We start from the raw sequence: 25,832 nt of genomic DNA, 5'->3' as shown, positions 1-25,832 counted from the left end.
ACTGTTCAGAAATTGTATGTTCGTTAGACGGAGGCGGGGAGACTGTTAGAGGGAGCGCGGCCTACGAACTCCTCTTGAAGCTGGCTTCTGCTGATGAAACTGCAAACTATTCTTCAGTAAATATTTCTTTAATTAATCTAACCCCTGACTCTTGGTCTTCATTTTTCACTACTGGTCCTGGGTCCTAAACTGTTATCCCAACACTCAGTACTGTGACAGGATTTAAAAACAGATTGAAATTTTGCAGAGATTGAATTAATAGTCAAGTAAAATTGAAGTTGATTTAAAACCACTTTCTCTAAAATTTTTGGGGAAAAAAAGGCAAATTAGAGATGGGACGAAAGTTAGCCATTAGTGCAGGATCCAAGCTATAGGTTTTTTAAGATGAGGCCGCACCGTAGCAAGTTTAAAGTCGCCAGGTACAGTGCCGGTATGAAGACATTTGTTGATAATAGACAATAAGTCAGGGCCAATAGTCTCAATAATTTGTCCAAGAAAACGTACCGGAATTACATCCTGGGGCCCTTCGACAGGTCTGTCTGAGAGAACGGGTAAAGTAATTTTGCCAAGGGATTGAATTGTGCTTGTGTTTTTTTCTTCTTCAATGGTGCAATAGAATTCAAGATGTTAGAACAGTTAGCATTAAACAGACTTAGATGTTCATCAGCATCCAAGTGACGTGGAGAAATTCATATACTGATTGCCACTTTGATGCACATACATGGAGGAAAATTCGTCACTTGAGCGGTCAGTGATGATACGAGTCCAGCGAGGAAGTGGAGAATGTCTTTGAGTATTCCCATTCAAAGGCATAGAACAATATAGGCATATGATCAGACAAGCCTGCATTATTGATATTAATGTCCAACACTGTTAAACCACGAGATAAAATCAGATCCAGAGTGTGACCTTGAACATGAGTTGGTCCAGACATTTGTACAAATATCTTCCTTTGTGAGTAAGGGTGAGTAAATTATGACATAATACAATTTTTGGAGTGAACTATCCTTTAAAGAAAGGAATAAAATATTTTCTAAAAGTCAAGCTGAAATTAATGGCACATCTACACTGTTCTGCTAAAAAGGCCAAGGATATATTTAGATTGGTGATTTTGACCATTTCATATACTGTATGAAGAATATACCAACACTCATAAACACCAAGCTAAAACAACTGAGTCCGGCCTATGCAAACACAGTAAGAGTGGGAGAATTTATAGTTTCCAACAAACATATGAACACATGATGGATGAGGTGCTTTCTGTTGCTTTGTAAACTAGTAAATTCATAGCATTTGTCACATAGAGAGTGTGATTGACTTCTAATTTCACATAAGAATTTATGTTACTAATTGAAAATAACATTAAATGAAACAGCATTTAATTAATTTGTTAAATTGGAATTCAAGTCTTAAAGGGGACATAAGTTTGATTTTGTTTAGAGTTTGATGGGTTTAGATAGGGTTTGTTGTTCATAGTTGGGGAAAGCATAAACAATTGTCTTAAATTTTAGGCAAATGTTAATGCAGATTTAAAAATATACTTTCACTTCAAATGAAAAATCTAATAATGTTGACAAAATGCTTTGTGCCATTTTGATAAGATCTCAAAAAATGCTTATGATTTTACCATTTCAAGTACATTTCCCTTGTAGAGACATCATTATTTGTGATCATAAAGCACAGGCCTCCACTATAGAGTCTTAACAAAAATATATATAATTTAAGATGATGATTACAGAGTGTAAAAATTGTTATTTTCCATGTTGGTGGTGAAATTGTGCAAAACCTTGAAGATATGAAAAGCAATTCAAGATTTGTTTGGAACATGGCAAGGCAAGCATGGCAATGCCATAAGTTAAAAAAATGACAATATGCAAATACAATTTGAGTGGGCATGAACATTTTTGTTGTCTAAATGAATAAAACCAACAAGTCCTCCAACCCATACGGGCTGGATAAAACATGAAGGGATGAGGCACTTTTGGTACATTTTCACTGCTGGAAACATTTATTTTGCATCCATCAATATAGTATGGCATTTCTTTCAATAATCTCTCAATTCAATAAGTATTTCAGTTTTACTTTTATATATAACATGCTTTCTCTAGATTCATTTGTTCCTTTTCTTTCCCTAGATCTGTACAACCATGTGCAATTCATCCTTCCAAATCAATGATTCAATCTCTGCATTTGACCAGTCTGTAATATGGGCCTGTCTTTGTAAGGGACATTTTGGCAGCATTGTCATTTTTGTTACCTTAGCACTGTTCTTCGTTGTGGGAACGCCGACTCATTGCTGGTCCCTCTGGGTGTTTCTTCATGGGAACATCAAACCTAACTTGGTCATTCCATTGAATATAGGGGAGCTATTTTTTTGCATTCATTGTATTATAGACTTAATTGTTACCAGCTATCCCACTGTGGCAGGTGACCGTTTGCTTGTCTTTTTCAATGGTCTCAGCTGGACTGTCAGACCTCTTCTCCAGATCTGCATGTGCATTGACCATTACATTGCAGTGATTCATCCAGTAATATTCTTGATATATAAGGGCATCCAGTACAGGATTGCATTGGGAGCAGCAGCTTGGCTGATTGCAGCAGGCAGCGGCTTGAGGCTCACTTTCATCGGATTCGAATATTTCCTAGATCATGTATTCTTTTTGGGTTTTTTACATTGCAGTTATGATAATCTCATTTTGCATGCTTCTTTCCTTTATGCCCTGAAGCGTCCAGGACCAGGTGAACGAACTAATGTAAAGAAGACAGGGAAAGGCAGACACAATAAAACGGACAGAGGCAGAGCTGTTGAGAACCAGCAGAAAAAGAAGGCCTTCAAAATTATCTCTCATAGTTTAGCATTTATCATAATTTGTTATTTTCCTCAAGTAGTAGCTTATTTTATGCAAAGAGCTAAAATCAGTAAACATGCTTATATTTGCAATGCTTTTCCTCTGATTCTGTCGTTTACTATGACTGCTGTATTAATTTCGTCACTGGTCAAGATGTATAATGAAGGCCAGATAAAACAAATACTGTGCTTTTCAAAGCTTAGGCACAACTAAAAGGAAAATAAAAAATAGAAGTTTTAATGTTTCTTCAATTCTAGATTTCTATTCAATGCATAGCATTTTTTGCAACATAATGTTGTCAGCATAATATTTGGCAAAAATGTTTTGTGTGTACAAACCAAACACACAATCTACTTCTGAGCATTGTTAGATTTGAAATGTTATATCCTGAAAATAATGATAAATAAAAAGGTTTTTGATCAATCCAAGGTCATGATTCATGTTTTTTATTTTATTTTATTAGGGGGAAAAAAGCAAGCTACATTCCATATTCAAAAGCAGCATCTGCTTCATTGGAGGAACATGATTGTGATTTTGCCTTTGCTTACATTGCTGGTCTAGTGAGGCTTGTCCTGCCCTATATTGCTTTATGAATTATTTTTTTGGTAACCTGTACATCCCTTGACAACTCCCTTGACCTGCAGGCTGCAGCATATTGAAAACTATTAATTATAGACATTTGGGAGTTTGAATTTGAAACTTGAGACTTGACTCAGACTCATGACTTGACTTGTGAACATGTCTGTTATGTATAAGTGCTTTTGTAATACTTGTAACTAAAATTAGTACCACTAACATAAAACTAGATACTTTTTAGGGATAAATGTTTAACCTATAGCCTGCTCATCATCAGTTTCTAATTTGGTATCGGTATTAATAAAAAATTGTATAGGCCTAGTGAAAGAAAACAAACCCAGTTACCACAGTTACTGATTTATTCCAATGGGAAAGAAGTGAAGAGAAATTTCCAGTAGATTTGGGTATCTTATAAAGATAGGTTGTGTTTCCACCAGATAACATTGAGGAACTGATTATAACTGAGTATAACTGATTTGTCTACAAGGCTTCAAGCAATTACTATTTAGTTTTACAGTACTGAATAACTCTGTTTTAATATGAAATCAAGGTGGAACGGCCAAGACTACAGACAAGCTTTAAATCATGATTGTTTCTGATTATTGTACATCTATGTAAATATTTTAAATGAAAAATTCAGTTTATCTTTATTCCTCTTTGCTGCAAGTCAAGAGAGCAATTTTGAAGTCTTTTGAAATGCATAATTATTCCTTTTTAATCTGACATAATTAACTGAGACAATTAACATTAAAAATAATGAATCATTCATATAAAATATATGAATTGTATGTGACTTTTGTGTGATTTTGTTTTATTTATGAATAAAAAATATTCACATGAAATCATAACATCACACCACAATGTACAATGTAATTGCATTAAAGAAAAACACTTATTAGACTCATTAGTCTGTGTTCGTCTAGCTCATCCTATGGACCTATTGTAAATCTTAAATTTTGCTTTTGAACCTTTCTTATGAAAAAATAAAGACACGACTCAATGTATAAAGTGAGTTAATTTTCCTGGAACTTCCTTTCCTGAATCAACATACAGGCACAAGAATGAAGCAGTAATTGAAGGAAATTACATGTAGCCTAGTCATTAATAATTGATCTGGCTTAAGTAAAAAATGCATGCCACTCAAACTCCTTTATAGATATAGATTTTATTATGAAATAGAGGACTTTAATTTTGACAGGAGTTTTATTACCCGGAAATACAGCACAGCCGTTGCTCCCCTATCCCTGCTTTAAGATGGCTTTCAGAACTGGACATGTTATCAACTACCTTCTGAACATTTTGTTTGAATACTGGTCATAATCGGATGGTGTGTGGAAATTAACTCGAATTGAAGGGTGGTTTGGCCACTGGAAGCGGTGTCCGATCTCGACGACACCTTCAGTTTCCCTTCAGCATTCTGCACGGCGCTCGCTCGCGACCAGCGCTGCAACACTGGCTGTAGTGTTGAGTTTGTAAATATTATCAGCTCTCCAATTAGACTCCATCTAGATCAGTGCTTCTGGTAAAATGGCCACTATGGAGAAGCTGATGAAAGCGTTTGAGTCTCTTAAATCATTCCAGCAGCAGCAAGGCCCGCTGTCGGCCGAGGAGCTCGTCCAGAAACAGTGAGTGCTGAACTGATGTTAATGCAGTTTAACGCTTTGATGCTGTTGTAGCCCTCAGCTGACATCACCTGACACAGTTTCCATGCTAATGTTATTATCACATGCATGAGGGCTGTGTGTTTTCTCCGTAAGGCTGATTGTTGTTGTTGTCTTGTGTTTATAAATCACATGATGCTCAACACGTTAGAAGTGACACACAGCCTTTTAATAGATTCTGCACCAATTTCGAGAGAAACAGTGCGCACCTCTCTAGAAAACGTAGGAAAAATGCTTTTGTATATAAAGAAACCAAGAAATAGTTCTTATTTCTTTAGTACTGCAAGATACTGGAAAATGTGTATATATTATTTATTTAGTATGAAGCTGTAAATCTGTCTTTGAATGCAGCCTCTTGATTGTTCCATCTTCTTGTCTGTCACTCATTATGTGTCAGCTTCCCCAAAATATGCCAGATATTTATTATACCCATTGACTAATCTAACATTTACATCTGAATGAATGGATGGCTCAGGCCAATTTTTAGCCCCGTCTATTGAATTGTCACCACAGCTGTCGCAACGAATATCTTGCAAAATCAAAATATGTCGTGCATCATGCATGTATTAAACGTAGGGCTGGGTATCGATTCAGATGTTCCGATTCGATTCGCAAGCTCTCAAATCGATTCGATTTCGATTCTCGATTCGATTTTCGATTTCCGATTCAATTTCGATTCAACTCAATGAATATAGATTTAATTCAAATAGCCTACTATATTTATAAAAAAGAACAGTGAACATGAGTTTACAAGTGGGTAATTAAAAAGAAATTAAGAGCCACAAACCTGTTTATTAAACTCTTTTTATTACCTACATTAAAACAGAACCCATCTCTATATTTCTATATTTTCTTTATATTTCAAATGCATGCAATTATGTTAAATACAATACAATTTTATTTTTATGGATATTTGTGATACACTTATTCTAAAACATAAAAAGGATATTGGATGATTTTCAGCAATTTTCAGTAAAGGACAAGCATTTCTTGCGATTTAGCCGACCGTCATTCAGACTCGAGGGGCGTCTGAGCTTTGATTCGTGCCCCGGATGATGCATTATATTTCTTCACTATCTCTGTTATTTGCGTGCTTTCCTTAGATGCGATTGCCATTCGCTTTTGTCTTAACGACAAGCATATATGCGATACCGGGCAGGATCGTATGGAAACCCCCGGGAAAAAAAAAATCGATTCTTGGCCTTGAGAATCGATTTTGAATCGACCACATTTTAAAAAACAATTAATCGAAAAATCAATTTTTTTTGCCCAGCCCTAATTAAACGCAAGAGCCATTTTATTTTTAATAGGTTGAATATATATTTGAATTCTTGTGAAGTGTTGAATTATAGGCTCTCACAGAAAATAACTGTAAATAACTAACTTTGAAAAGTCATTGGTTAAGTCATTGGTTGGGAATTAAGTTAATGAAGTGATTTCCTCATTTAGGCCATCAGAAGCATTTGGATGGTTCACTTTGCATTTGATTAGCACTGAGCATTTGTTAATGAATGAGAATTAATAAAATATTGTTCAATTCAAAAGACAGATTTACATTTTTTTGGATAAAACATCCCAAGATTAACTGTTTGGTACTATTTTGGATGTTAAGAGCAGCCAAGTGATCACAAGTCAACCACTGTAATAGGTCATCTATTACAGGTATTGATTGTTCAAGGTTGAGAAGTAAAGCAAAATTACATTAACCTAATGGATATAGGTAGTTGGTATCATTGACAAAATAAACACTATTTGGCTGAGTGGCTTTCAGATCAATTGCTTCTGTTTAGGTTGAGTTGCATATTATGTCTGTGCTGAAGACATTGTGTTTACATTGAACTTTCACAGGCATTTAATTAGGAATACTAAATCAAATACTGTTCATCTATCTAAAATTATCCGTTTTACCTTGTAGATAACTAGTAATTCAAATAATGTGATCCCATTATTTATGAAATGTTGTTATTCATTTCAGTAACATTGTGTTTTCTTACAGAAAAAAAGACCTTGCTACAACCAAAAAGGACAGAGTGACTCATTGCCTGACGATATGTGAAAACATTGTGGCACAGTCGCTGAGGTATGCAACAGTCAATGGACGGGCACTTCAGATTAAGGATAATCAGATTTGGTCACGTCTTATGAGTCATTTGCAAAAGCCTATTGATGCTGAGGCTAGGTTGGCTTTTTTCACCGTTAGAATGCCAATTCAATGAAGGTATTCAAGGTGAAAAATCCTCATTTATTACAGATCGCCTAGCATGTGAATGCCAGTAGTTTTCAAAGTCCGGTTCTTTCAGCTTGAATAATTCAATTATTAGATGGTTTTAAACAGCCACAACAAATGTGTTTGATTAGATCTTTTTTGAGTTGCATCAGAAATGTGCTGTCCTTCACCTGTAGTTCAGCAAGTGTGCTAATGTTTAGAAAAAAATAAAATAAAATAAAAAATAAATAAAATTATATATATATATATATATATATATATATATATATATATATATATATATATATATATATATATATATATATATATATATATATATATATATATATATATATATATATATATATATATATATATATATATATATATATAATATATTTCTTTTAAAAAAATTTTTTACTGTTTTTGGAAGTCTCTTATGCTCACCAAGGCTGCATTTATCTAATTAAAAATACATAAAAAACAGTAATATAGTGAAATATTATTACAATTTATAATAACTTTTTTCTACTTGAATATATTATACATTTTAATTTATTCCTGTGATGGCAATTCTACATTTTCAGCAGCCATTATTCCAGTCTTCAGTCACATGATCCTTCTAATATGCTGATTTGGAAACGTTTCTTATTATTAACAAAGTTGAAAACAGTTGTGCTTCTTAATATTTTTGTGGATTTCTTGATACTTTCTTTGATGAATAGAAAGTTCAGAAGAACACCATTTATTTGAAATCACAATTTAATTAACAAATTAAAAGTCTTTACTGTAACTTTTAATCAATTTAATGCATCTTTGCCGAATAGAAGTATTCATTTCTTTGAAATAAAACATCTTACTCACCCCAAACAACGTTTTAACTCTTGTGTAGCACAAAACCAAATCAAATAAATCTTGATTAGTATCCCTTTTTTTTTTTTTAAGATTGGAACATTCAGATTTTCTGTACCACAACTAAATCTAAAATCGCATTTAAACATCAAATACATCTGTTTCACCTGGCACTTTAAATTTGAAATGTGTATGCTTTAGATCTTATTGGAAGGCTTGATCACAATTGTGTTTATTCTTTGAAAATTAGACTTAATTAACTTTTTTGACCTTGCTGTAAACATGAGCTGGAGCATCAACAGTACATGTCATATGCGCAGAATGCAGGGAGCACTATGAAGTCCATTGATAATTTTGCTGCATCAAACTCAAGGTGTTTTTGTCTTACCCTGAATCATTATGGTACACTTATAATAAGTGTTTATATTGGGACTATTTCAGACCGGACTGGTAGGAACCGCTGCGGATGAGCACAGTCCCTGCGTGACTCGCCATAGACATAAACAGAGAGAAGTAGATCCGGCTGCAATGTTCTTCCGCAAGACGCATGCAGTTCTGTTCATTAACCGCTAGAGCGCAAAAAGTTACGGACTGCAGCTTTAACTTCTCCAGCCACTTCCTATCCTTGTTTTTCATCCATCATTTCCCTTTTTTTGCCTGGCAGTATTATTGCTGGACTGCACAACAGCTTTTCTCTTGGGTAATTGTGATGATAGTAACAGCTGTTGTAGATTATACAGATGAACAGACCACACTCAGTTGTGTATTCTATCCCTCCTCTCTCCTATTTTAAACTTAATCAAATGACCTTTGTCGGGATCTAATGTACTGCATAATGACCATATTTGATCCAGGCCACTGCTAATTTCAGAGTTTAGCACACTAGTATTGTTAGCTGTATGTCTAATGTATGTTATTGCACTGACTTTGTTTATCAGGACATCTCCAGAGTTCCAGAAACTGCTCGGAATTGCTATGGAAATGTTCTTGCTGTGCAGCGATGACAAGGAGTCTGACGTCAGGATGGTGGCAGATGAGTGCCTGAACAAAATCATTAAAGTAAGTCATGTATAGTTTATGTGTAATATATATTCATCTGGATGATGATTACAGTGATGCTTTGTATTTAATTATGATGTCATTTCTTTTTGTTTTTCTTTACAGGCCTTGATGGATTCCAACTTGCCAAGACTGCAGCTTGAACTGTACAAAGAGATTAAAAAGGTGAATCAGATTGCAGGCTCTTTAGGGGATTTGGATGCATTTTCACCTGGAACAAAATTTTGTCTGGCTTTTTTTAGGGATGCAGTGAAATAGGATTAGCGGCTGAAAATATATGCCACCCTGCCCCAGGTTTCACTCTCACTGTAGCCGTTAGCAATATTTCACTCTATGCACATGCCTCAAAGTTGCTCACGGCCCATGCGAACACTCCACTCATATACAGTTCATAATCATTGGAAAAGCAAAGTCTGCTCAAATAACACGTGTCGACATGAACTTTCTATTTAGTAGTATACTTGTTTCTGTTTGCGTTAGCCCTACTGTGCTTAACATGGTGTATAGCTGTACTGGGCAACGCTGATAAAATCACGCTACCCTCTCACTCACTGATCTGCTCCCCGCTACGCTCGGCTCACATGCTCTGAAAAAATAGCTTTCTAGGACTATATATTGTTTGGATAATTGATCAAAAAATGTATCTGTTAAATCTGAATCTGTTGCAAAGAACTAACTAAAGAATAATATATTGATATTTAATATTAATATTTTTGTATCCAATTTTAATAAAAGTGTGGTTATTTTATTTTATTGGCTTGTATTTGTATTAAATATTCATTATCATTAAAATTATTGAATTTCATTGTCTTAATATTAATAAAATTATACAAAAAAACCTAAATAAAAAAAAAAAAACTAAATAGTTTTGGTTCTCAGCCAAGTGCATCCAGAATTTTTGGTTTCGTCCTAGAATTTTTATTTTGGTGCAAAAAAAAAAAAAGTATATATTTATATAGAGTTTTATTTATTTATTTATATATCAGCCAAAAAAAGTTTTGGACCAATAAAATAAGACCTTTTAGGCTGTTTGTGTAAAACTGGCAACTGGCACAAACAGTCTTATATTGCTCTTTTTGTGGAGTGTTTTTGGAAATGTTATATACTGGCGGTCAAAAGTTTGGAATATTTTTAAAAGAAGTCTATTATTCTCACCAAGGCTGCATTTATTTAAATGAAAATGAAAACAGCAATATTGTGAAATTATTACAATTTAAACTAACTGGTTTCTATTGGAATATATTTTGAAAATGTAATATATTCCTGTGATGGCAAATCTGAATTTTCAGCAATACTCCAGTCTTCAGTGTCACATGATCCTTCAGAAATCATTCTAATATGCTGATTTGCATATTCATTTCCTATTTTGATAAATGTTGAAAACAGTTGTGCTGCTTCCACATAATTTTGGTTTAAAACACGGTTTAAAAGTTAAAAGTTTGGGGTAAGTAAAAAAAGAAAAGAAAAATAAATAAATGCTTTTATTCAGCAAGGACATTATATTGATTGATGTGACAGTAAAGACATATATAATGTTACAAAGAACTTTCTATTCATCAAATAATCCTTTTTTATCACAGTTTCTACAAAAATAGTAAATCGCAAAAACTGTTTTCAACATTGATAATAATAGCCATTCTTTTTGATCAAATAAATTTAGCCTTGGTGAGCAGAAGAGACTTCATTCGAAAACATTAAAGCATGTACTATTCCAAACTTTTGACTGCCAGAGTTAACTTCATAGGCACCATGGTCTTGTACTCTCTAAGGACATGTACTGATGACTAAACGAGCATAACTTTGTCTATTGTCACAGAACGCTGCCTCTCGGAGTCTGCGGGCAGCCCTGTGGAGGTTTGCTGAGCTTGCTCATCTGGTGCGTCCACAGAAATGCAGGTATGCTTATTGACTTAAAGTCAGTTACTTCCATTGGTCTGTTCAGAAATAAGTAAAACTGATCCTGGGTTAGTGATTTCAAAGTGAAATTCAGATTTAGAATAAGCTGTGACATGCTTCTAATTGTATATCGATCAACAAACATGAATATATCCTCAGCTGCTCTTATTTTTCTCTTTTTTTTAATTCTTTCTCAGGCCGTACCTTGTGAACCTACTGCCATGTCTGACACGGATCACAAAACGTCAGGAGGAGACTGTGCAGGAAACTCTTTCTTCTTCAATTCCTAAAATCATGTCTGCCCTCGGACACTTCGCCAATGACGGAGAGATCAAGGTATTTAATGCAGTCTGTGAGTTCAGTACTAATCAAATATCGTGCTAGTTAAAAAAAAAAAGGGAACCAAAGGAAACTAAAGTTGTCAAAGTAAAAAACATCACCTGATTTTCAGGTGGAAATGTACCTAGACTCAAAAGTCATGCCACAGCAATATTAACCATTTAGGATGGCCTCATGAATTTGACTTGATTTGTCAGTTAGATTCTCCTAGCCTGATATCTGTGATTTGGCACCTGTGGGATTTGGCACAGTTTGGGATTTCCCTCACCGTTATCTTCTCTCACTGTCTGAAGCCGTGAATGCGCAGTGGTGACATCATCTTCTCAATATGGAATGTGACTCAGTCAGTCTGGATTTAATTATCCATGAGCCTCCTCTCCCTCACATCAGTTGTAGACGGAAAAAGTCTGTTCCCTCGCCAAGATCACATTCACGTTTAAAGACCGGAGAATTCTCATTTTACTGCTGTTTTCTGATGTTAAAATCCACTTGCAGTCATAAAAACACTCATTTCACACGAAAGGACAAGTGAAGGTCCTTGGGAAGACGGGAACAAAGACAAATCCATTTGTGTAGCTATGCAAATACTTCAAGAGTGCTTAAACGATAACTACAGTTTAAAAATGCTACAGAATACACAACCATTCAAGGGGGTCGGTAAGATTTTTAAATGTCGATAAAGAATACTGTAAAACAGTAATATTGTGAAGTAAAATTTAAATGTATTATTATTATTCATAATAAAAAAAAAATCAATAATGTTTCTATTTTATAATGTAATTTATTCCTGGTATGCAAAGCTGAATTTTCAGCTGCATTACCCCAGTCTTTAAAAATTATTCTAATGTGCTGATTTGCTGCTCAAGTATCATTTCCTATTATTATCAATGTTGAAAACTGTTGTGCTGCTTAATATTTTGGGGAAACCATAATAATTTTTTTGAGGATTCTTTGAGTAGAATCTTCAAAAGAACAGCATTTATTTGAAATAGAAATCTTTTGTAAGTCCATAAATATCTTTACTGTCACTGTTGATCACTTTAATTCAACACCATCGTGTTTTTAGACTTTTCTCGTAATTAATTTTTTTACAAAATGCATAAAAAAAACTAAACTATAGATAGTAAAGGATTATTAATACATAAAGCAGTATTATAATTAATAAAGCAACTTATGATTTCAGAAATGTATAATCCCACTTTCTGTTTAAAAAACTCATTTTTAATGTGGCGCTTATGATTTCACCCTGTGAATGTGTATTTAGATGCTGCTGAAGGCCTTTGTTGCCAACCTGAAGTCCAGTTCTCCCACTATTCGCCGAACAGCGGCCAGCTCGGCTGTCAGCGTGTGTCAGCACTCACGCAGAACACACTACTTCTACACCTGGCTCCTCAACGTGCTGCTCGGTAGGACGCCCACACACTGGACAAACAGACTCCGGCAAAACTGTGTGCTTCAAATGTCTTCATTCAGCTGCCTGTTTTTTTTCTCTCTCTGTCAGGTTTGGTAGTGCCGGTGGATGAGGAGCATTCCAGTCACCTAATTCTGGGTGTATTACTGACGTTGCGCTACCTGATGCCTCTTCTTCAGCAGCAGGCTCCTAACACCAGTCTGAAGGGCAGCTTTGGGCTCGTACGTAAAGAGGCTGATGTCACCCCTGCACCTGAGCAACTCGTCCAGGTACCAGAGCTAATTAAGTTAATTGTGTCTTTGTGATTTAATATATTGATATAATGGAAAGCAGGACTCCCCCTTAAAGAGAGAGTTCACCCATACATTTGTCACCATTTAATTGCCCTCATGTTGTTCAAAACCTGTATGAGTTTCTTTCTTCTGTTGAACACAAAATTAGATATTTTGAAGAATATTGGTAACCAGACAGTTGACCGTACCCATTGACTTACGTATTGACCCAGTATTTTTTCGCTGCTATGGAAGTCAATGGGGTCCATCAACTGTTTGATTAACAGGTGGTCAGATGGCCCAGTCTGTTGTGATTGGTCTACCGCATACAGCGCGTATTTCGGAAACAAACGGCCATTACCATAACTGAATTTCTTAAAGCTTCTTAAGGCTTCTTAAAGTTCAGCGATTAATGTACACACTGTAAAAACGATGACGTTGATTTTAAATCAATCCCAGTGTGAGTCCGAATCGATGATGAAACATTGGAAGAACTAGAACCTTGAGCAGGACGTTTCTCAGTGATGCTACTCAGTTTGAGGTACATTATTAGATGTACCTCAAACTGTAATTCCTCACCATCAGCATTAACAAGTGTGCGTCCATCTACAAACCTGTGTGTGTGTTTCTAATTTATTGCGGTGCACATGCGGGAACTGTATCAGTAACAGCGCATATGTTAGCCGAGCACTAACGTGAATGACTAATGTAAACATTATTGTTGTAAAACAAATCTTGCTCCAGCCTTTATCTGTACTTAAAGTTGTAATAATGACAGACAATCTGGATTATTAGACACAGTTTTAGGTAATACTGCAGCCCATAGCTGATTTACAGTAGTATTTCAGTAATAGCGTGAGTTAGCCAGATACCTACACAATATTGAAACACAATAAACGCATTGTAGAGCAAAGCGTCTTCACAACATGCTGTCCAGTATGACAGGACAGGCAATAAGTGGACAGGCAATATGCTAATGTTTCGTTGTGACGTCACAACGAAACGGCTTGCGATTCGTTTGAAAAGCGATTCGTTTAGTTGACTCTTAATTTTGAGAGACAATAACTTTATGTACGGTGCACTTTCAGATTTAAAACTTTGCAGGATGTTTTCATGCACTTAGAACTATGTTACACACTACTACATGAAAGGTAATTTTCAAAAATCCATAATAGGGACTCTTTAATGTATAATTATTATATAGTTATTATATAAAACAGTTGCGCTGCTTATATTTTTATGGAAACCATGAAACATTAGTTTTTTTAGGGCTTTTAGTTCTAAAGTTCAAAAGAACAGCATTTATTTGAAATATAAATCTTTTGTAACAATGTAAAAACGTGAAATAAGGGGTGCCGTTACTTTTGTTTATTTTTATCAATAATAACGTTTACATGTAGAAGTCATTTGCATATAAACATTTTTAAAGGTACTATAGCAAAAGCACACTTTTGAATTCTAAGGGTTCATAGAGAGGGTGAAAATGAAACTAAGTTAATTACAACTGTTTTTGATGCACAAAACCTAACGTTATAAATGGAAAAATGTTATTAAAATGTTTGGAGTTTAGATTTTGTTGTTTTATTATGTTGGTCTATGTGTGTTGGACTGATTCATTGTGTGAGGCTGTGTATTTGTGCACATGTAAAGCCTGTTCTTGTGTTCTTAGGTCTATGAACTGACACTGCACTACACGCAACACTGGGATCATAATGTGGTGACGGCATCTCTGGAGCTTCTGCAGCAGATGTTTCGCACTCCTCCCCCTGAGCTCCTGAACGCACTCATCACATGTGGCAAAATCACACACACCAGTGTCGTCAGAGAAGAGACAGAGTGCCGTGCACGCAGTGGCAGCATCCTTGAGCTTATTGGTAAATATTGCTATCATGTAGCCCGTTGCGTTTATCCTATTAGTGGTCAGGCCACAAAAGTTTGCTCAGTCATCTTCCACTGTCATTTTGTGAGAAAATAAGGTTTGCGTTGACTATATAAGGGAATTTAATAAGTAGAAGTCAACCAATATTGGATTTTGTTTATACCGATAACTAAAATTTGAAAACATGGATGACAACCGATTAATCGACCAGTAGTCAATAATACGAAAGAAATCTTTCCACTTCATGTAAAATATTACTGAATTGTATTATTAAATAAAATGCTAAATTAAAATAGTTAAGCAATTTTTCTATTCTGTTGTCATATGATTTATATAAATAATGAAATAAATATATTATTTTTATGAATAAATATGACATTGTACTTGTTGTATATCCATGTGCCCTCACGTGAATGTTATGCCATGCTCACATTTTAGATTTATATATTTTACCTTGCTCACACATTTCTTTTGTGCATAACCACTTTATAAACTTTATTTTGCAAGAACGGCACAGAGGAACATGGAGCATTGCAAAATATTGCATCAATTTTTACCGATAACCGATAGTTCAGTGCAGATTAATTGGTAAAAAAATTATATAAACGATTCGTGTCCTGAAGTTAATTGTTAAAGTTTTCTTTTTTCAGTCGAATTGATCTTTTAGCTGGTCAAGTTATTTGTTACTCACTAATAACTCTTAAAATTCAGCTCTTAATATTTCCCACACTGCTTATTAATATTTTCTATCCTGTTTGATAACTAATCATTAATCTGTATCTTCAATATTCACTGCACCACTACAATCCACTTTTTCACCACGCATGTGCTTTTCATTCTCTGCTTATTCCTTCCTCTAACCCTCAAAATGAATTTTTGGGCTTTTTCCTGCTCTCTTCACTTCCTGTTTCCTGCATACAGCCGGTGGGTCAACATGCAGTCCTCTCCTCCTCAGGAAGCAGAAAGGTGACTTCTTGTCTGCCCTTCTTTTGCATCTAACCTACTGACACATTTCTGGGCTGTCTGTGGCACGTTAGTTGAATTTCAGTAGTTTTAATAATGTATGTGTGGTTTTAGGCTATTAAAGAAAGTTCAAATGTTGTTTGGATTAGGAAGATGTTTAGCTGTTTATTGTATTTTAATGATATGCCTTGTCTGTTGTGCTTGTCTTAGGTAAGCTGTTGTCAGGTGAAGAAGAGGCTTTGGAGGATGACCCTGAGAGGGCAGAGGTCACCACTGGATCCTTCACAGGTAAGTTGAGGAGAGGTCTGCTGTTAAAGTTGACTTTCTCCTAATGGATGAAAAAATTGTGGTAAAAATCAAATAAACGAAACTAAAGGAGGGACCACAGCCATATTTAGGATCCTGATTATCATATACACTGCTGTTCATAAGCTTGGCATCAGTAAGTACCTTTTTTAACTAAATGAATACTTCTTTTTCAGCAAGGATGCATTAAATGGATCAAAAGTGACAGGAAAGGCATTTATTTCAGTTTCAGAAAAATTTTGTTTTGAACATTCAATTCATCAAAGAATACATAAATTAAGCAGCACAATGTTTTCAGCATTTATAATAATAATAATAATAATAAATGTTTCCTGAGCAGCAAATCCAATTGACCTATCGGTAAGCCCCGTCCCCCTTAGTTACTGTTGCTAACTCGGACAAACAAACGGAGTTGCTATATCTTACAATGTACAGCTGTCAGTGTGAAAACATTATCCCAAGATGTTTTTGGACACAGAATGTAACGTATACCCCGTCCGAATGATGGCCACACTTTACTGATGGTTTATGAAGTTTATTACATCGTTTTTCACTCAAAAAATCATCGTAAGAGCTGAACAAACAAAGCATAAGTGCGCCTTAACATCTCATTCACGAACTCTCTCTCTCTAGCCCTCTCTCCGTGGCATTACCATTAACATACACAGGAAATTACACAAAAACACTCACAGTAAACAGATATATACACAGACCTTATGCCTTTTCGGGGGTGCAGTTAATAACTGGTGAACTTTGTATCTGCAAAACAACTCTGATAAACTATGTGCGAGCTCTCCCTTTCACTACCCGTCCCGTAGACTATAATACCCGTCAAAATAGGAGTCCTCCTTATAAGACAGATAATGCAGACCTTAAAACATATCTAAACTCACAGAAATAAAATAAAATATGGTGAGAGATTAATTTGGAAGCGATGGTTTACAGATCTCAATGCAAACGGGATAAGCCTCTTGTTATGATCGCAGATGATAACATCCAGGATACACACTGTTCGTGTACCGCAGGGTAAGATTACATAAATTCACATTTAATCAGCAGTTTGATATGGAGAGATGCACTGAAATGTAGACCTTCGTGTTTCTGACCTACACCGTTGCATGAGAACAGTTAGTTATAGTTAACTTAGTCGGTTTACGTTAGCAGGGAATTACTAACTTTAATAATAACTTAATGAGAGTATGAAAAACAGAAAATCCTCTCAGGACACCAGGAATCAGTGTTGCAGTACCTCAGGCACGACGTTTACCATTTTTGTAGCATAAACACCATCAAACCGATGACAGCTTCGGATTTTCCAATGTTTCTCTATGGCGCTGACACCTAGAGATGTCCGAGTTCCGGTCCCAGCGCAACTGATACTCAACTGCCATTGGCTCATCGGTGTTCGATGGGAGGGGCTTACCGATAGGTCAATTGTACATACTCACTGGATTCAAACAAAAACATTGCATGTATTGTATGGCAGGAATAATGCATTGTTTACCCCTTTCACATTTCCCTAAGCCTCGGTTGGTGGCGATAGCTCCAGTGAAGCTCCCTCCTCATCCGGCGTTTCGTCTCTTGGCACATCTGACATCATCACAGAGCAGCCCCGGTCCTCCCAGCATGCCTTGCAGCCAGGGGACTCAGTGGACCTGAGTGCATCAGAGCAGGGTGTAGGGCCTGATACTCCAGATGAGGAAGATGAGGAGGACATGCTAAGCCGCAGCTCAAGCGGTGGCGCTGGGGTCGTCAGCACGTCCGGCGACTTAATAACCGATGGCAACCAGATGTCAGTGGGAGCCGTGTCATCGTCGCCCCCTAGTGACAGTTCCCAGACGACTACGGAGGGGCCGGACTCCGCCGTGACGCCTTCAGACTGCGCCGAGCTCGTAAGTGTCACCAACACCAGCAGGCGCTATCGGAACTATTCACCACCTTCCCCAACTCCCACAGAAGGGCCGGACACACACTCCGAAAGCGAGTCATCTATCTACAGGCCATCCTCTTCCTCCTCCTCTACCTCGTCTTCTTCCTCCACCTTTTCTGCCATCTCTTCCTCTAGCAGTAGTGATCAGGTCAGCAGAGGACAGGGGGTGAGGTTATTGTTGCTCTTCCCTGCCCCTGATAGAACCCCGCCCCTTATTTGCCCCGCCCCCAGATGCACGGCCTCTTTCCTGAGGTGTTCAAGCGCCTTTTATTTACCTCATCCTGGACCAATGGTTAAAAGCCAAGTGCCAACTACAATGATTCACATTCAGATCCGTTTTAAGGGCGTCATTCGAAGATTAATCAGTGTTGTTATTGTTAATTGAAATGATAATTCAAATAAAGCTGACATAGAGTAAAATATGAATATTAGATTAATAAAAAACTTAAATGAAAATTAGATATGTTGCTTTGGCTATTAAATGATATAAATTAATTTAAGTTGAAGCATTACAATTAACTAAAACTGAAATAGAAATTAAATAGACATTTTTAAAGAAAACAAAAACTGATAAAAATAAAAAGCACACAACAAACTTACTAAAGCTTCAACTAAAATGAAAATAACAACAGAAAATAATCAAACAAAAGGTTATTCAAAATATTATTAATTACTAAAATTCTATATAAATAATACTGGATTGAATTTGTTCCGTTTCCCTGTTCTTATTCATTGTTGAACCACAGGCCACAGTACTTTTGGTTTTGGTGCGGCCCAAAATTGTCTTGACATGCATATGATTATGCTTTGATCAAGCTGTATTTGTACGAGTTCCCCAAAGTGATACTGCATGTTCAACTGTTGTTTGTTATTTGTGTACCTTTGCATGAATGGGTTGCTGTGAATGTTTATGCTTGTTTGTGAGTTTAGTTCATTTTATTGTTAGTTCATTTATATGTATATATTTATATGTATAAATATATATATATTTGTGTATGATATATAGGTGCTGGACGGCAGTGAGAGTCAGTACTCAGGGATGCAGATCGGCACACTTCAGGATGAAGAAGAGGAGGGAGCAGCTCAACAACCTGACAAACCTCCAGAGCCTTTCTCTCAGTCAGCATTGGGTACATATACTCATTTGTACACTTGCTCAGCAATACACCCTTCTCTGATAGTCTTACCTTGGGTGTAAAGTGCACAGTGCCTTTTGGCTCACAGTTCTGTTCTCTTGTCGCCAGCTTTAAGTAAGCCCCATCTTCTGGAAGGAAAAGGTCACAACAGGCAATCATCTGACAGCAGTGTGGATCGATTCATACCAAAGGAAGAGGTTCTGGAACCCGCAGAACTTGACAACAAGGTGAACATGCACTTAGTCTTTATAAAGGACAAAAAAAATAATGTTGTACATCTCAAGTCCTCACAGATCCTTTAAAGGATTAGTTCACTTTTAAATAAACTTTTGCTGATAATTTACTCACCCCCATGTCATCCAAGATGTCCATGTCTTTCTTTCTGCAGTCGAAAAGAAATTAAGGTTTTGGATGAAAGCATTCCAGGATTTTTCTCCATATAATGGACTTCAATGGGCTCCAAACGGTTCAAGGTCCAAATGACAGTTTCACTGCAGCTTCAAAGGGCTTTAAACGATGCCAGATGATGAATGAGGGTCTTATCTAGCGAAACGATCAGTTTCTGAGAGAAACCGAGCAGTATTTATGCCATTATTTTACCTCTTTTCAGACGAACGTGATCATCTCTGAGCTCAGCCATAACTTACGCTAAGTGAGGTCAAATACGATCGTGGTCATAGATGTATACGTAGATGCCTCATTAGCACCTGCACAGATCAGTAGAATGAAGGATCTACGATCGATATATCTATGACCACTATCGTATTTGACCTCACTTGGCAGTTTCTCACAGAAACTGATCGTTTCGCTAGATAAGACCCTTATTCATCGTTTGGTATCGTTTAAAGCCCTTTTGAAGCTGCAGTGAAACTGTCATTTGGACCTTGAACCGTTTGGAGCCCATTGAAGTCCATTATATGGAGGAAACCCCTGGAATGTTTTCATCCAAAACCTTAATTTCTTTTCGACTGCGGAAAGAAAGACATGGACATCTTGGATGACATGGGGGTGAGTAAAATATCAGCAAAAGTTTATTTAAAAGTGAACTAATCCTTTAAGGAGATCTAAAGCCCGGGACACACCAGGCCGACCAATCGGCTGTCGGGCAACGTCTGGCTGTTTTTAAGGATGGCCGACTTAGTTTTTGGGGTGTGTTCCGCACTGTTGGCTCTAGTCGGACACGTCAGGGTTTTTTGGGCCGATTCAACATGTAGAATCGGCGTCGGGCTGTCGGTGAGAGAGAGAACTCTGATTGGCTGTTCAGCTTAACAAATGAGCCAGTGCACGAGAATAACAGCAAAACAGCGAGCAAAGAATCATAACGGTACAGAGAGTAGGCTGTTCTAATTTTACGGCATCTTACAGAGTGTTCCTGGGCGAATATTTTAATATTATCATAAGTGGAGTGGAATAAAGAACGTGATCAGCAAGATTGATTTTCAAAAAGGTTAGCGCATGCTGATTTGTTTACGGTTTGTGTAACGTTGGAGCATTGGTTTCCCTTTTGAATGACAAATATATATTTGCAGAAATAGACAGTTGTCTCATTTACACGCAGGCGCAGAACACACATGCTAGCTGACAGTCGGCTGTAGTTCTCTCGTGTGTTCAAGCGCAGCTTTTTGGCCAGACGTGGCCGACGAGAGGCGACAACACCGTCGGTGTTGCTAGTTCTTTGTCGTCGGGTTGGTGTGTCCTGGCCTTAATAGTTAAACTGTACAATCTGTGAATCTTTTGTATATTTTCTGTGTGTTTAGCCATCTAGGATTAAAGGAGATATTGGTCACTATACTGATCCAAAGGAAGAGCCTCTGGTGCACTGTGTCCGGTTGTTGGCTGCCTCCTTCCTGCTCACCGGCCAAAGAAATGGTGAGAAACAAGACTACAGCTTCACGTGATCTCTCATGTGTTGCTTGACTCCGTATTGTCACAATAGCATACAAGGCTCTTGGGTGTTGGTGTTTGTTACTTGAACATTAAAGTCTGTTTTTTCATTAAATATGAAATATGTATTTATGTCGTAGGGCTGGTTCCTGATAATGAGGTGCGTGTGAGCGTTAAGGCATTAGCCGTTAGCTGTGTGGGGGCAGCAGCAGCTCTTCTCCCTGAAGCCTTCTTCAACAAACTCTACCTGCAGCCACTAGATGGACAACAACCAGATGGTGAGAAATACACTGACAATGATCCTGTTCATCCATCGGTCTCTCGCTCTTTTTTTTGTTTGACACCTTTTTTTGTTTTGTTTTGTCTTGACATTTTCTTTTTTTTGTTCCATTTTTGTTTTTTGTTTTGGCATCTATCTTGTTTTGTTGCATTCAAAAAAATTGTTTTGTTTTGACATCTGTAGTTTTTTTTGGCGTAATTTTTGTTTTGACATCTGTCTTTTGTTTTGTCTTGATATCTATAGTTTTTTGACACCATTTTTGTTTTGGCATCTATCTTTTGTTTTGTTTCATTCAAAATCTTTTGTTTTGTCTTTTTTGACATCTATTTTTTGTCTTGACATCTGTGTTTTGTTTTGACATCTATCTCTTGTTTTGTCGAAATCTGTGTTTTTTCTTTTCTTTTCTTTTGAAATGTATTTTTTTGCTTTGACATCTGTTTAGTTTAATTCAACATCTTTTGTTTTGTCTTGAGATCTGTTTTGTTTTCTATTTGACAACTGTTTTTTTATGTTTTGACATCTATATGGTTTTGTTTTTATCCATCTATTTTTCCTGTATCTATTTTTTGTGTTTTGTCTTTTTGTTGCCTTTGTTTAGTGTCTGCTTTGTTTGTTTTCTTGTCTTTTTTGTAAATATATTAAAAGTTAAATAAACTGCTGGTGTGTAAATATATTGTTGTGTTTGTGTTAACAGAGCAACAGTACATCAGTGATATACTGCAGTACATTGAACATGGGGATCCTCAGATCAGAGGAGCCACCGCCATCCTGTGTGGGGCTTTAATCCAAGCCATTCAGCTCAAGACACGCTACAATACGGAGACATGGCTGTCCCAAATCCACTCTGTCACAGGTGAGAACTATAGCTACAGCTCGATCAAATGACTCACACAATCTAAGGCCTGTCTTCACATTCTCTGCCTTTCTGTGTTCTCAGGAAGCTCTGTGACAATCGAAAATGTTGTTCCTTTGCTGCAGCGAAGTCTAAAAGACGAATCTTCAGTCACGTGTAAAATGGCCTGTGCTGCTGTCAGGGTGAGAATATACAGTTTATGCTATCAAATAATAAATGCTAGTTTATGCTTGTCTGTCAGTTTTTAAAAGATTATAATTATATTGAGTGTGTTTACTCAACCCCAGCATTGTATCATGGCGTTGAGCAATGGCAGTCTCAGTGAACTTGGCCTGCAGCTGCTTATTGATCTGTTGACCCTGAAGGACTGCTCTTATTGGCTGGTTCGCACTGAGCTCTTAGAGACGCTTGCTGAGATAGATTTCCGGTGAGAGGACACAAACTTCACTTGCACTTACGTTTTGCGTAATGACTGTATAACTTCTAAACATTGTAACAATGACAAACATATATATGTTAAAATCACCTGCTGTGTTTGTCAGGTTAGTAAGTTTTTTGGAGAGAAAAACTGAGAAGTTGCACAAAGGAGAGCATCACTACACTGGGGTTTGTCATCGCTCTTTCTCTCTTTGCTCAATTTAAGATCAAGGATTAATTTGTCATGTTTTATTAATTAGTACTAAATAATACTAATAATAAATCTGTCATCATTTACTCACCTTTATGTTGTTTTCATATGACTTTCTTTTGTGAAACACACAAGGATTCATTTTTGAAGAATATACTGGTCATTTTTTAGACAACATCACCAAAAAAAAAAAATCTAACACACTTTACCCCAAATAAAAATGCTTAATTTGATAATTCTTGGATCATCTTTTGGATTGGATTATTTTATACATTGACAGTTCAGCATACATTTTGAACTGCAAAATCAGCTACACTTCCTAAATATACTTTTGTATATATGATATAGCATATATTTATAATATATTTCATTATAATATATATTTAACTAATATACAATAAAAATGTTTAAATTTTCAGTTGTTGAGGCTGCAGGACAGAATTCTGAATGATGTTGTGCTTTATCTACTGGGCGATGATGACCCACGTGTGAGACATGTGGCAGCAGTCACCATTGGCAGGTATTCACATGTTTATTCTTTGACTAATAATAATCTCCGAACTACACATCACAAATCTCACACTCTGATTTTGCTCGATCTCTCTCCTCAGGTTGGTGTCCAGGTTGTTCTATGACTGTGACCAGGCTCAGACAGACCCGGTTGTGGCAATAGCACGAGATCAGAGCAGTGTGTACCTGCAGCTTCTAATGCACGAGACCCAGCCTCCATCACAGTTCACTGTCAGCACTATCACACGGTACACTATAGCCATACTCCATTTACATGACACCAGTGTTGTGTTTAATTAGTGTTTAACTGGCAGCTTTCATTTGTTTAAAAAAAGAAAAGAAATTTACACTGTTATTCAGCAAGGGCACACTATTGATCAAAAGTGACAATAAAGAAATGTATAATGTTACAAAATGTTCAAAGACTACATCCAGGTCGGATTCAGAACGATAATCAAAACATAGATGGAGAAGATAGAGTCCATCAACACCCCCAAAGATTGCAAAGTCCTATAGCTTGTGCTGGGTCAACATTTCATTCAGTAACATTTGGCAGTTTTGATTTATATTCTGTTTAATGTTGGTGATCGTGTTATTTTGCATGTGCATTTGATTACATATGATGTCGCTTGTTTCTGCATCTTCGCATGTGTTTTGATCAGGACATTTAGTACTCTTTCAGAAGATATGTAATAGCGCATAACAGTGAAAACATGGAAAGCCGGAAAATTCTGTCAATGCCCCCCATTGAATTTTTGTAATCAAATGCATATGCAAAATAGATTTAAGCAACAAAACCTTTTCAACAATAATAATAATAAGAAATGTTTTTTTGAGCAGATATATTAAAATAGAAAACAGTTGTTTTAAATTGGTGTAATATTTCACAATATTACTGTTTTTACTGCATATTGATCAAATAAGTGCAGCTTTCTTGAGTATACAAGACTTCTTTTAAAAGCATCGCTGACTTAAAGGGATAGTTCACCCTGAAATAAAAATTGTTATTTACTCACCCTCCAAACCAGTATAAAGTTGTTCCAAACCTGTATAAATGTCTTTGTTCTGCTGTACAGAAAGGAAGATATTTGGAAGAATGTTTGTAACTAAGCAGATCTCGCCTGCCATTGACTTCCATAAATCTGCTTGGTTCGTAAATGTTGAATGATGGGTGAACTACCCCTTTAACTTACCAACCTCAAACCTTTGAATGGTAGTGTACTTGGCTTTAATCTTATTCTTTATATGATCTGTTTCACTGCAGAACATACCGTGGCTACAATCTGTGTCAGAATGCACCAGATGTTACCATAGAGAACAACCTATCTCGGGTCATCACTGTCATCTCCCATGCCCTCTCGTCCTCCACTTCCAGAGCCATGACTGTGAGTGCCTCAACTCGGACCTTTTAAGTAAAATAATTTAAAGGCCACGTTCTCTAAATACCAGGACTCTACAGAGGTCAAAAAATTTGTTTTTTTTTGAGGATCATAACTTATTTTTCTTGTGTCATTTTGTCTTGAGTAATCACACTTTCTTAAAATACTATAAAATATATGTTTGGTGTTGCAGAAATAACTTTGTTTTATGAGTGGTCTTATTGGAACCCAGTCTCTGATCTCTTTACTTGATGTTCTTTCTCCAGTTTGGCTGTTGTGAGGCTCTGTTCCTTTTGTCCAGCACCTTCCCAGTGTGCACCTGGAGCACAGGCTGGCACTGTGGCTTTGTGAGCTCTTCTGTCTTTCATCTCAACCGCTCCAGCCAGTACCGCAGCCGAGGGCGCTCCTTTAGGTAAACGCTCACAAAATAATCTGAACCTTAGAGCAGTGATGTCTTCCTTCAGGACCAAGAATAAAACATGCTTAGATTTGATGTCTTGATCATAACGTTAGTACAAAGAGTATAATGTCAAGCTTAATTGGTAATGTAAGTGCAATGTTTTATGTGTCTTTTCACTCTGCAAAGGTATAAATGTGCTCTTTTTATTTAGTCTCTCTCAGTCTGGCAGTAGTGAGGAGGTGCGCAGGTCTCTGACGGTTGGCGTGACCGGTATGGTTTTGTCTCTCCTCTCCTCTGCTTGGTTCCCTCTTGATCTCTCCGCCCATCAGGCTGCTCTTCTACTGGCTGGAAACCTTCTTGCTGGTACAAACTTATTTTGATTGGATTAGCCACAGTTTAACACACCTGGGCTGTTCAAAAACAGGCACACTTTGGCTGTTCTGTCATTTTTGAGAAGAAAGTTACCTTTTTTTTTTGTTAAATGAAATGAAGCAATCTTACCTGAAGTAGTAACAATGCGATTATGTTTATGTTAAAATAATTCTGGATTATAGGCAACTTTT

General features: G+C 36.6%; 1 protein-coding gene across 6 annotated transcripts in view; it reads left to right on the top strand.

Annotated features, from left to right (window-relative positions):
* The first annotated feature begins 4,618 nt into the window (after nt 1-4,618).
* The window catches only part of htt (huntingtin), a 112,950-nt gene continuing 91,736 nt past the window's right edge, over nt 4,619-25,832 (top strand). For 2 of the 6 annotated variants that reach the window (XM_079812666.1, XM_079812664.1), the window contains exons 1-25: nt 4,619-5,050; nt 7,083-7,166; nt 9,083-9,203; nt 9,309-9,368; nt 11,020-11,099; nt 11,297-11,435; nt 12,703-12,844; nt 12,940-13,118; nt 14,791-14,995; nt 15,922-15,966; nt 16,174-16,251; nt 17,794-18,161; nt 19,206-19,329; nt 19,444-19,562; nt 21,093-21,204; nt 21,360-21,497; nt 22,194-22,352; nt 22,437-22,534; nt 22,640-22,779; nt 22,895-22,958; nt 23,400-23,500; nt 23,592-23,738; nt 24,755-24,875; nt 25,136-25,281; nt 25,481-25,632. In XM_079812666.1, the coding sequence (XP_079668792.1) occupies nt 4,953-5,050; nt 7,083-7,166; nt 9,083-9,203; nt 9,309-9,368; nt 11,020-11,099; nt 11,297-11,435; nt 12,703-12,844; nt 12,940-13,118; nt 14,791-14,995; nt 15,922-15,966; nt 16,174-16,251; nt 17,794-18,161; nt 19,206-19,329; nt 19,444-19,562; nt 21,093-21,204; nt 21,360-21,497; nt 22,194-22,352; nt 22,437-22,534; nt 22,640-22,779; nt 22,895-22,958; nt 23,400-23,500; nt 23,592-23,738; nt 24,755-24,875; nt 25,136-25,281; nt 25,481-25,632 (3,220 nt within the window). In that variant the 5' untranslated portion in view covers nt 4,619-4,952. Of the gene's footprint in view, nt 5,051-7,082; nt 7,167-9,082; nt 9,204-9,308; nt 9,369-11,019; nt 11,100-11,296; nt 11,436-12,702; nt 12,845-12,939; nt 13,119-14,790; nt 14,996-15,921; nt 15,967-16,173; nt 16,252-17,793; nt 18,348-19,205; nt 19,330-19,443; nt 19,563-21,092; nt 21,205-21,359; nt 21,498-22,193; nt 22,353-22,436; nt 22,535-22,639; nt 22,780-22,894; nt 22,959-23,399; nt 23,501-23,591; nt 23,739-24,754; nt 24,876-25,135; nt 25,282-25,480; nt 25,633-25,832 lie in introns of all 6 variants that reach the window. The other 4 variants (XM_079812662.1, XM_079812661.1, XM_079812665.1 and 1 more) reach the window with 3 other exon arrangements.

The sequence above is a fragment of the Gobio gobio genome (assembly GCF_949357685.1).
Source record: "Gobio gobio genome assembly, chromosome: 3".
In the NCBI taxonomy this organism is placed as follows: domain Eukaryota; kingdom Metazoa; phylum Chordata; class Actinopteri; order Cypriniformes; family Gobionidae; genus Gobio; species Gobio gobio.
The sequence above is the reverse complement of the archived record's forward strand: the minus strand, read 5'-3'. Positions and strand labels throughout refer to the sequence as shown.